This window comes from Eptatretus burgeri, chromosome 5 (genome assembly GCF_056783735.1).
Source record: "Eptatretus burgeri isolate ZD-2024b chromosome 5, Ebu_testis_v1, whole genome shotgun sequence".
Lineage (NCBI taxonomy): Eukaryota > Metazoa > Chordata > Myxini > Myxiniformes > Myxinidae > Eptatretus > Eptatretus burgeri.
Window position 1 is genome coordinate 63,535,981 of NC_140965.1, and position 12,500 is coordinate 63,548,480.

General features: G+C 43.3%; 2 protein-coding genes across 5 annotated transcripts in view; one reads left to right on the plus strand and one right to left on the minus strand.

Annotated features, from left to right (window-relative positions):
- LOC147026554 (leucine-rich repeat and calponin homology domain-containing protein 1-like) overlaps window positions 1–12,500 on the minus strand; it is a 295,928-nt gene that overhangs the window by 187,885 nt on the left and 95,543 nt on the right. The gene's annotated exons all lie outside the window — the stretch shown is intronic.
- The window catches only part of LOC147026557 (protein lin-12-like), a 126,868-nt gene that overhangs the window by 26,144 nt on the left and 88,224 nt on the right, over window positions 1–12,500 (plus strand). For 3 of the 4 annotated variants that reach the window (XM_085882071.1, XM_085882068.1, XM_085882067.1), the window contains exon 2: window positions 6,770–6,860. In XM_085882071.1, the coding sequence (XP_085738197.1) occupies window positions 6,788–6,860 (73 nt within the window). In that variant the 5' untranslated portion in view covers window positions 6,770–6,787. Of the gene's footprint in view, window positions 1–1,362; window positions 1,498–6,769; window positions 6,861–12,500 lie in introns of all 4 variants that reach the window. The other variant, XM_085882070.1, reaches the window with a different exon arrangement.

Genomic DNA, 12,500 nt, shown 5'->3' on the forward strand with positions numbered 1-12,500 from the left:
ACCCTCAGCTCGCCTTCCCTCTCGAGCAGAAGGATCCAATAAAGACACGACGGGGTCCATTTATTGTGTGTGTGTGTGTGTCTGTGTCTGTGTCTGTGTGTGTGTGGGGGTGTGTGTGTGTGTGTGTGTGTGCGTGTGTGGGTGTGTGTGTGTGTGTGTGTGTGTGTGTGTGTGTGTGTGTGTGTGTGTGTGTGTGTGTGTGTGTGTGTGTGGTGCCAGTCTGTAAGGTAGAATTGTTTAAGTGTTTTCTTTTTATTATATATTGCATTTTATTCGGTTGTAACTCTGATCTGTGTCTCCCTTCCCGATTATTGCCCACCATTATAAATAAACCCCCAATTGTTAAATGTTCCAGTTCGTTGCCCGTGTTTCTCTTCCATTGACCCAGCACGGTGCTGGCTTGAGAAATAGTGAGGCCGTCGGTGCCGTAGGTTGTCATTGGGTCCGATGTACTTTGGTAATTCTGCTCGGTTACACCGGACCGAGGTCGCTAGAGCGACCCGGTTCGACAGAGTCTGTTGGTGTGACTTCCCTGGTAATTTGACGACGTGGGTACTTAGGTATATTGAAATTTGGCTATTGACCTTCCCCACGCCGTCAGAATTGACGAGCACGGTCCTTAAGTGAGCCGTGACCTTCGGAGTTGTCCAAGAGTCAAGACCTAAATGCCGGGTGTTCGGTGGGAGATGCCTCTACTGCTCCCCCTAGTGGTCGTTAATCGCCACCATCCCCCGGCCCACAATACCTACCACTAAACAGCATCCCCACAGCATGATGCTGCCACCACCATGCTTCACGGTAGGGATGGTGTTAGATGCGTGATGAGCTGTGCTCGGTTTCCGCCAGACATAGCGCTTTGCATTCAGGCCAAAGAGTTCAATTTTCGTTTCATCAGACTACAGAATCTCTAGCCTCATGCCCTCAGTCTTTCACGTGCCTTTTTTGCAGGAGTGGCTTCCGTCTGACCACTCTCCCATAAAGCCTAGATTTGAGAAGTGCTGCAGAGACTGTTGTCCTTCCGGCAGGTTCTCCAATCTCAGCCAAGGAACTCTGTAGTTCTGTCAGAGTGGTCATTGTGTTCTTGGTCACGTCTCTGACCAAGGTCATTCTTGCCGAGTTGCTCAATTTGGTAGGACAGCCAGCTCGAGGAAAAGTCTGGGTCGTTCGATATTCTTTCCATTTCCTAATACAGTATTGTAGCTCACTGTGCTCTTGGGAGCTTTCAACACCCTAGAAATTGTTTTATACCCTTCCCCAGATATATGCCTCCTCACAATTCTATCTGGGAGTTCTATGGACAGTTCCTTGGACTTCATGATAGAGTTTCTGCTCTGACATGCACTGTCATGTGTGACCTTGTAGAGAAAGCTTCGTCCGAGTTACATCCTTTGACAGCTCTGACAGAGGCCTCGGCTGCTTCTGATCTGGCCTTCAACATGCGCGAAGACCGGGAAGAGTTGGATGAACCCCAGGAGCCAGCGACAGACCACGTGTGAAGTGAGCTTGACATGGTGGCTTGTCCACAGCGGCGAGATGAGCATGGTCAGGTTTTTACTATCCAGGAACAGCTGAAATGTCCTGAATTTTTGAATAAAGAATGCTCCAGGCAGCTTACGAATATTTAGAGGTTTCAATCACTTTTACTTTATTTTAAAATACTCCAAGTGTGACGGTGAAAACCAGGCTTTCTCCACACACAAATTCCGCCAGACCGGGAAGAGCTGCCCTCGCCCCCTGATAGCAGATATGACCCAACACATGGGCATAGCAGAAATATGCATGATGCAAAACATGAATATGCATGAGGCAAGACATGGGCAGAGCATAGATATACATTTTACATTCAAACTTAGTTACATCACAGGTATTGTTTTGTGATTATTAAGTACATGTTCTGTAATTGTCGTTACACTGAGGCCCGTTGGGATTTGCATCTCATGTCTTAGCGTCACTATGAAATTGATTTTATTTTTATTAATATTAAATCGTTCAATTCTTGCTTGCAGGTGTTCTCCCTTCCTGTCACCAGGGTATTAACATTAGCAGCAACATTGGGTTCACGTGGAAATGGAGTTTGCTTTCTCTGTTCAATTCCACCAATCATCGTTTGGCTCTTCTGGGACCAGGCCCCACGTGTCAGGGGTGGTGAGCAGATGTCACCTACGTGCCTCCTCATGTATGTGACGATAGACTACTTGACCATCTTCAATCCTGTTTTGGTATCTCTGGGCCTGTTCTTGGATGGTTTAAATATTAACATACAGATCAAACGTCTATTGAAAACATTGCTGGATAATCATCAGATCCACTTAATCTATCACTCGGTGGTCCCCAGGGATCTGTTTTGTTCCACTTTTGTTTACTCTTGATGAGGCTGCTCTTGGTAATATTTTACAGAACTTCAGTGTCAACTTCCACTGCGATGCTGATACCCAGATCTACCTGTCCATTGAACATGATGTGCTCTCTCCTGCAACTCAAAATCCCTCTCTCAAATAAATTCAACGATGAATGTCCATGAAATTTCTCAGTCATTGCTGCTGAGACTGACGTGGTTGTTAGCCCCCTCATCTGTTCTTCGAAGCTTTAGCCCCAGAGAGTGATGCTTGGTGATCAGCACCTCCTTGTTTCCAACATTGGTATAATCATGGACCTGTTTCCTATATTCCATATGCTGCTACAATCTGCAAATGAATTTTCTTCCATGATCTGCAAAATATTGCCCAAATCCATTTATGCTTAATTCAAGACGATTCAAACTTTGGTGCATGCTCTCATAATGCGACACTTCATGACTGTAACTCGCTGTGAGCAGGCTTACCTTTGTGCCTCTTCTGATCCAAACCCTTCCAAATCCAAACCAAATGGGACCATACTCTGTACAAAACATTGGTGCTGCCGAAGCAGTCTCCTGGGTTATTGGGCACAATCTTGGATGGGTCGCCACTCAGACGCAGGACACTCGAATGGCTCAATCATCCCAGCAAGCTGGATCTCATTTTACCGATCCCAGAAGGATGACAGGTTGTCAACCCCACCTGGCATTAATTCAATTAATTTTTGAGATATTGTGCTCTGTATCGTTTTTGGCCCTATCTCTCAATGGTAAAAAATCACTTTCAAAATTCTAGTCATCGGATTTGGATCCGGATCTTCAAAATCTAATCAGTTCGTCCTTGTCACACACCAAATCTATCCACTAAATTTCATCTGGATCCGTCCACAACTTTTTGAGATATCCTGTACACAAACAAACAGACAGAAAGGGGTGAAAACATCACCTCCTTAAGCTTCGGTGGCAGAGGTAACTGGAAGGGCACTCGGTAGAATGCATACCTTCGCCACGCAATGCCTGATCCATGACAACATCGTGGACCCAATACATTTTGGAAGTATCATGATATATATATATATATATATATATATATATATATATATATATAATATATATAATATTATATATAATATATATAATATTATATATAATATATATATATATATATATATATATATATATATATATCGTTTTTGACCCTATCTCAATGGTGAAAAATTACTTTGAAATTATCAGATCCGGATTCAGATCTTCACTAAAATCGAATCAATTATTTCTTGTCACACACCCAACATGTCCACCAACTTTCGTCCGAATCCGTCCACAACTTTTTGAGATATCGTGCTATATATAGTTTTTGGCCCGATCTCTCATTGGTGAAGAATCACGAAAAATAATTCGAGTCGTCGGACCCAGATCTTCACCGAAATCCAATCAGTTCGTCCTTGTCACACACCCTACCTGTTCACAAAATTTCATCCGAATCCTCCACAACTTTTTGTGATATCCTGTACACAAACAAACACAGAAAGGGGTGAGAACATAACCTCCTTGACCTTCGGTGGTGAAGGTAATGAGAATGGCACTCAGTCGAGTGCATACCTCTGCCAGACTGGACAATTTATGTTTTGTATCCCACTGATAGGCCGGATTGGCATCGGCACCTTAACCAAAATCTAATCGAAACAAGTGGTGCCAGGCACAACAAATCCCGCCCATTTAAGGCATAAAGTTATTTTGGGGATCAAATTTAAATTTGATACATCCTTAACCTGAACGTTGATTATAAGGAATAGAATAAGGAATATTTTAGTCTTAGTTTGAAGTCAATTAAACCATTTTTGACGAAGTTATGACCGTAAAACTTCGGACCCTACTGATCTTCACAAATATGCATTTTTCACAATAGGATTGTTAGGATTTTAAGTCTCAAATAGAATAAGGTTCACTATAAGCTTAGTTTGAAGTAAATCAGATCATTTTTGACGAAGTTATGAGCGAAAAACGATTTTGACCTTTTCGTGTCCTGACCTTGACCTTTGACCTAATTGGACCCAAAAGTTAATGGGGTCGTCCGAGGTTCATTACCCACCTGTGGATACAATTTGACAGTGTTTGAGCCAGCCGTTTTCCCGTAAAGTTGTATTTTCGTAACCATGTTTTAGTTTTAATGCAAAATTTGTAATTTTGACTGATGACCATGACCCCCAAAACTTCGGACCCTACCGATCTTCACAAATATGCATTTTTCACTATAGGAATGGGTAGGATTATAAGTGACAAATAGAATAAGGTTCACTATAAGCTTAGTTTGAAGTAAATCAGATCATTTTTGACGAAGTTATGAGCGAAAAACGATTTTGATCTTTTTGTGACCTTGACCTTGACCTTTGATCCAATTGGACCCAAAAGTTAATGGGGTCGTCCAAAGTTCATTGCCCACCTGTGGATTAAATTTGATAGTGTTTGCTAAAGCCGTTTTGCCGTAAAGTTGCTAACAGACAGACAGACAAACAAACAGACAAACAAACCGGACGATTACAATATCCCGCTCCCTCCCTCCGGGGGGTGGGGGGGGCGAGATAATAAGCACCTTAACCAAAAGCATGCTCTTGTCACCTACCCGACTCGTCCACCAAGTTTCGTCTGAATCCGTCCACAACTTTTTGAGATATCATACTCACAAACAGAAAGACAGACCGGGGTGAAAACAACCTCTGTCCACTTTAGGTGGCGGAGGTAAAACATATTGTTAAAATTTGAGAGCAAATGCAAAAAATTAAACGGGGAAATATATTTGGTTCCATTATAAAGGACTTCATTTTGCTCCGATATGAGTTTTGATAGCGGAGACAATAAGGTAACCATGCTTGTACTTCAAGCTCGGATATTTCATCACATCGCTTCAATCTTCAAAACACTTCACTGGTTTCCAGTAAGCCAATGCATACATTTTAAAATACTGCTGATAACCTTTAAAACCCCCCAAAAATGTTTACAATGCAAAAACAAACATAAAATAATGCATGATCAATTTTGTTATTTTGAGTGTACAAGCAAATAACCCCATCATTATGGACAAGTTAACTCCCTCAGAATTATGGATGTTTTAACTCCCCAAAAATTATGGATGGGTTAACTCTGCCAGAATTGGTATGTTTTAGGATGACTTGTTATATCCCCTCACACAGGACGTGGCACTGTACCATACAATATTTACGTAGAGAATTGCAGTGCTCCCTCAACCTGAACCCTAAAACCCTCCTGTGTGACGATGGATTTTTGTTTTTGTACCACCTAAAACTTTCCTGTGCACGCGCCCTGACCAACCACCAGTTTTCAACTCTTCTTCCAACCTTTCCCCCTTTCCGTCCAGTGATTTAGGAATGCATACAAGTCAAGCAAACAAACCCAGGAATAAACAAACAACCAAGCAAACAGACACTTCTCCAACTGCATATAGTATGAAGGCAACTTTTTTTTTTACAGCAATGTAATGTATTTACCATAGGTCATGGAAAGGCAGGGTGACAGGCATCCATACTTCACCCAGTGTTTGTGAGCACTTGCAGAGTTTAGATGACTTACATAACACACTCACATAACATGAAATAGGAAATAGTCGAAAATCTCAGATAATAGGCCAAATTCACAGGAAGACGAGTCCAGATTCACAAGAATATCAAATAGATCCTGATACATATGTCACCAAAATTATGACATCCCGTTGTCTTGCAAGTTGAACCAAAGTAGGTGAGCTGTCTTGTCACCCCGTACTGTATGACAAAATATTTATATGCTGATGAGACTACTGATCTTCTGAGAATTACCTTGTTTACAGCAGCCTTCCTGCAGGCATTTCGACATTATGAGAGCTATGGTAGATATTTGCTCATTTGGATCACATTCATAAATAGTAACACGTTGATCACTGCAGAATCACTTTGATTTCCAAAGTCAAAGCAATACATTTTGCTCCTTTTGGTCATGGTCCATCATGATGGTCTGTGGAGATCTCTCTCATGAACAATGTGGAGATCATTGTTTATCTCTTCCTGAAAGTCCACCTTGTCATTAATTTATCTCCAATTATGAATCCTCCAAGTGTATTGGTCCCCTCGCAGCCCCATTGCCTAATCATAGGCCTTTCTCTTAGCAGTCATTTCCATCTTCACATGTGCTTATCAATACTTACTATGGTCATAAAGGTAAGGAAATAGCTGGCTGGGTATAATATTACAACCCATTGGCTGCATCTACTTAATGTGTCACAGTATAACTCATGAAAAAAGCCGATAGAAAACCTTCCCAAAGTTCCAGTGTTTGTTTATACACCTCCAATGTCAATGTTGATCATTGTTTTGAGATAATATTTCGAGTTTCACTTTTAAAATTGTACAAATGTTTGAAATAATGAATCAATCCTCATTCCAGATTCTGAGTGTCCTCGCCATGCTGAAGGCACCGCTTTTCATTGTGATTTGTATCACTGCAACTTTTGCTTTCACAAGTGGGACATCTGTTGGTGAGTCGCAGCGAGATATATTTCCACTTTGATTGAGGAATTATAACGTTTTTTTTGAGATTTTCATTTGTATTTGTGTTCTGTGTAACGTATAAACATCTTTCCTCATAATTGTGCTCAATTGGTAACCGCCAAAAAGCAAAAGCTCAATGCACTTGTAAAGTCCTTTTTGGGAACGTCTAACAAAAAACTAGAAGGGCACTCAGTGGAGCGCATACCTCCGCCACGTAATGCCTGATACACGAGAACATATCGAGCCCGATACATTTTTGAAATACCATACAATACAGTACTATATTGTTTTTGGCCCTATCTCTCAATGGTGAAGAATCACTTTAAGAATTAAATAATTCTCGTATCCAGATCTGGATTCGGATCAATTCGTCCTTGCGACACACCCAACCTGTCCAAGTTTCGTCCGAATCCCTCCACAAGTTTTTGAGATATCGTGCTATATATAATATTGTTACGGTTGTGGAAATTCACAGAACACCATTCAGGTTCCCCGAAGATCAGGTATGTCGATAAGTGTGTGTCCAGATAGATTTCTCCACCGATGCCTAACGGGATTTATTCGTGAGCCGGGCTGTGCAATCTTGAGGTAGTATTATTCTTTTCTATCTTTATTTTAAACAACATCTCCTCACCACCTTCGTGACAACCGCCAACATCCCCTCACCACATAAACAAACGAACAACGTCTCCTCACCTTCGTCTCCACAAACGCCGCCATCTTTTCGCCAGCAACGGCATTCCACGGACGAGCGGCATCTCCGCCGACAGACGCGGGGACTCCCTCGTTGGGGCGAGGGCCGGTGATCTCTACCACGTCCGCTTTGTCCGCGTCAGGACGGCGAGATCGGATCAAAATGACAAAAGGGGCGGAGCCAGCGGGGGGGTGAAGGGTCAGAGGTGGAAGACCAAACGCACCCCCCAACCCCATAAAAGGGCGTGCTGGAACACCAAGCCGGCAGTCGAGCGAAGTCGAGCTGGAGTCTGGGTTCGAAGTTGAGTGCAGTTCGTTCGGAGTCGGGGTGGAGAGTTCCAGTTCGAGTCCAGTGCAGGGCTGCTGCTCGTCGGAGCGCAGCGGAGCTTGGAGTCCGGCAGAGGTTCGAGTCCAGTGCAGGGCTGTTGGTCGGTAGAGGCAGCCGGCGAGAAGTCGCCAGACAGCGACATAACGGTCCGAGGTGATCGGGCCCTGGGACGGTCCGAGCGATGCTGAGGAGTGAGCGGGCTCTTAAGAGAGCATCAACTCCAAAAGAGCAAGGCCTGTTCGCTCCTCTGAGGCATCGTCGGCTCGGACCGATCGACCAGGCCGCACAGCTAGGCCTGGACCAACCGAGCTGCCACACCAGCTGCCGTGTTGACAACGAAACCTCGGGGGTCGCCCAGCTAGTCACCACGAGGTTGGCAGGTAACCTGCGCAGTCTCGCGGAGCTCCTTTGGTCTCCACAGCTCCACGGAACATTAAAGGCCTACGGGTCCTGTTCTACCCTTTCTTTTCCTGGGGTTTTCTTTGCATGGAAGTTGTGGCGCCTTGTCCTTAAGTAGAGAATTGTTATAAGTGCATGTAAATAATAAATAGAACGGCTGTAGTTCTTTTGTTTGCTCGCCTCTTGTCCCTACCCCCATTCATTGCCTTGACTGCATGCGTGCATGTGTTCTAAATAAATGTCCCCTTTGTTTGAATATTCACCTGCTCGTTGCGTCCCTTCCTCCATTGAACGGCCATAATTGCGTTTGGAATATTAGCTGGTTTTTAACACCGATAAAGTAATCGGATCCGACGGGGCTTGGCGATATAAAACCGCTCGGCAAATCGCAAACGGAAGGAGCTGCTTAAAAGCGGCTCGTTTTCGTGCAGGCTCCATTGAGGTGTAAATCCCCAGCATTTCTGTCTGCGCGAATAATTAGGTACATCGACAATTCGGCGATCAACTCTGTAGCACGTGGACAGAAAAGTTGGCTGATCTACGGTGTGGTTAAAAACACACCCGAAGCTGGATTTCAGCGTTGATCCGGAAGCTACGACTGGATGCCATGGTCGGTGGGCGCGTGCGGCCGCGAATTAGCTAAAAGCGGTCGCCCGCATGCCGGCGCAGTGAGATCCACAACAATTAGTCCATGGGCCCAGGCATATATCGGTACCATCTGAGGAAACCAAACTTTAGGGCTACTAAGTTATTGGTAGGGACTATATGATTATTTCAATATGTGATAACCGTTCCAGAAGAGCAGCTTAGTGTATGTAATTTGCATTTTTACCATTTTACCATTCTGAGATATTGACGTTTTGGGGGAAAATCAAAAAAAAAAAAAAAAGACCAGTGGGAGGAAGTGGCAGAGCTGAAGTCCACGCAGGAGGAAGCAGACACCCAAATGCTTCTGCATGCTCTGCATGCAGCAGAGGCTGGGTACAAGGCTGTGGTGATCACTGCCGAAGATACAGATGTCCTCGTGCTGTGTCTTGCCTTCAATAAGGACATCCTATGCCCCGTGTATCAGAAGTGTGGTACGCAAACCCGCACACGGTTCCTCGACATTGACAAGCTTGCTAGATCGATGGGAGACAGTGTCTGTGATGCCCTGGTTGGACTGCACGTGTTCTCCGGTTGTGATACAGTCAGTGCCTTTGCAGGCCGGGGAAAGATGGACGCCTTGAAACAAATGAAGTCGGATCAGACCTACCAAGAGGCCTTCAGTCAGCTCGGTCATTCATGGGAAGTATCCACCGAGCTCTTTCAGAAGCTGCAAGAGGTCACCTGCCACATGTACGTGCCATCTACCAACACCACGAAAGTCAATGAACTCCGACATCAACTCTTCTGTGCCAGACGGGGAGAGATAGAGTCCAGTCAGCTTTCACCATGTGAAGACTGCCTCTTCATGCACATCCTCCGTGCAAACTACCAGGCTGCTATTTGGAGGCGCTGTCTGCAATGCCAACCCTATGTTCCAAGTCCCAAGGGTTGTGGATGGACCACTGATGATGACGGGAAGCTGGCCATCGAGTGGATGCAGGGTTCTCCAGCACCGGATGCAGTGTTGCAACTGCTTTCCTGCAAGTGTGGACGGTCGTGCAAACTCCCAGACTGCACGTGCCTTGCCAATAGCCTGAAGTGCACTGACATGTGCAAGTTGCGAACCTGCAGCAACCAGCCCGCTGATGTCGAGGAAGAGGTTGTAGACCTCGAGGACTCTGATGCTGATAACAGTGATGAAGACTAGACTACTGATCCATGGTGTTAATGTTTTGGCACAATCACAAGGACATTCATGGCTACAAATATGCATGAGTAAAACATAGTACATAAACATGCCACAGTAGCGTGGTGAAATTTGGGTTATCCGTAAATTTCACATGTTGGACGCTTGTTGGAACTAGGGCAGGGGAAGGGCAATTCCTTTAACTGTGGTATAAACTTGTAAAATGTTCATAAATGTTTTCCTCATACAACATGTGCATGTTGTAGGCTACTGCGGTTCAGTAGCACTACCCAGGGAACTTGTATGACAATATTATAAATTAAAATGTCCTGAAAATCACTAATCAGCAACATTTTGATAGGCCCTATTTTTCGCCCCTTTCTGCCATAAAACAAATTCTGCCTTCAGGAATGACAGAAAGGATTATTCGGATGGTATAAATAAAGCATTTCAGACATGTATTTGTGGTTTGCAGTTCATTCTAGCCCCATGTGGAAACAGCAATTGCATCATTAGTGAATGTTTCTGAGTTTGCCTTTTCGCTTTCATTATGCGGAGAGTGAGTACATTCCATTATGCGGTACATTCCAGAGATGATAACTACCAATTAGCTGCCAGTCTGCAATAGTTATCGCATCAAAATATGATCTATATATATACACCAATTCAAAAATCATAACTAGGATTGGTTTCCTTAGATGGTACCGACAAGTGGAATTTCTGGCCTGGGCCCATGGACTAAATCTATATATATATATATTTTAGCCCCAGCTCTCAGTAGTGAAGAATCACTTTAAAAATTATAGTCGGATCCGGATCAGGCTCTTCACCAAAATTGAATCAATTCTTCCTTGTCACACACCGAACCTGTCCACCAAGTTTCATCCGAATCCATCCTCAACTTTTTGAGATATCCTGTACACAGACAAACAGACAAAAAGGGGTGAAAACGTAACCTCCTTCACCTTTTGTGGCAGAGGTAATAATAAATGTAAAGTGAATTACTATAACTTTTCACTGTTCTCAATATTTCCAAAATTACAGGATATGCCTGTCAAGGATGGTTAATGGGATGGAATGACATTTGATATAACAGAAGAGCCAGAAAACAACAATAACAACCAGTGACAACAGCATAAATAGCAGTAGCAACTAGAGAGGGAGCACTCGGTAGAGTGCAAAACCTCCGCCGCCAATACTGCTAGGTCACTCAAGTGAACCCGATATCCTATTCATTCAATTTGACGTCAACAGTGCTCACAGAGTTATAGTTTGCAACTTTCCCTTTTACTTTTAACTTTTACATACTCAATTCATTCGTCCTAACTAGATTCCTTGAGACAGAAATTGATTTTACGTGGGTATATCCACCTGAAATTCCAAAATCAGCCGCAATTATAATTTTGGCATGTTTTTTTCTTGGAAATCACTTATAACATGTAGAAATACAAAAAAAAAAAAATCGAAATTTTGTTGAAAAAAAAGTTGCAAAATTTTTTTTTCTCTAACAATTTTTTTTTTGGGGGGGGGTTGGAAATAACTTAAAACATGTAGAAATGCAAAAAATAAAAAAAATAAAATCTTTTTTCAAAATGACCTCCATAGTGGCCATATTGGATTTTGGACCAAATCCAAAATCTAATGGCATGATCCTTGGACCAAACGTAATCACCCCACCAAGTTTCGTCGAAATCCGTCGAGGAGTTTTTCCATAATACTGTTCACAAACAAACAAACAAGCAGTCATAGACTGGTACTTACGAAATCGTCAACTTGACCTCTGACCTTGTCCAATAAAAGCTGTCTCGAGAGAAGGTAGCGACGCAAACCAGAAGTTTCTATGATGATTCTGTATCAAACCATCAAAAATCGTAACGTCGACCGAAGCAAAAATCTCCATTTCTCCACGCAATTATACCTTAACGTGACTCAACGACGCGTCTGCTCGAGCGCACTGCATCATGGGACGACCCGTGACGCGTCGAGTGAAATATTTTTTATACAATCTTAAAATGTTTCCAAAACATCCGATTTTTACCAGAATTTCGACAACCGAGTTTTAAGCGTCCTAAGCGATCGCAAAAACCGAAGACAAAATTAAAATCGAAGTTAAAACGAACTCGTAACGTCGAGCGAAGCAAAAATACTCCATTTCTCCACGTGAATTTATGGAATTATGTTTGACCTCACTGTGACCTTGGCCTTTAACCGATTTTGACCAAAATCAAATCGGCACTAGCCATCGCCCTCCTGAATCACGTGGTGTAATTTGACATTGGTAGTTCTTCCGTTTTTGAGTTATCGTGCCTACAAACAAACAAACAAACAAACAAACAGAAACGGAAGGCATCAATATACTTACGAAATCTTTAGATTTCGTAAGTAACAAACAGAAAGGGGTGAAAACAGTAACCTCCGATCTTCGATGGCGGA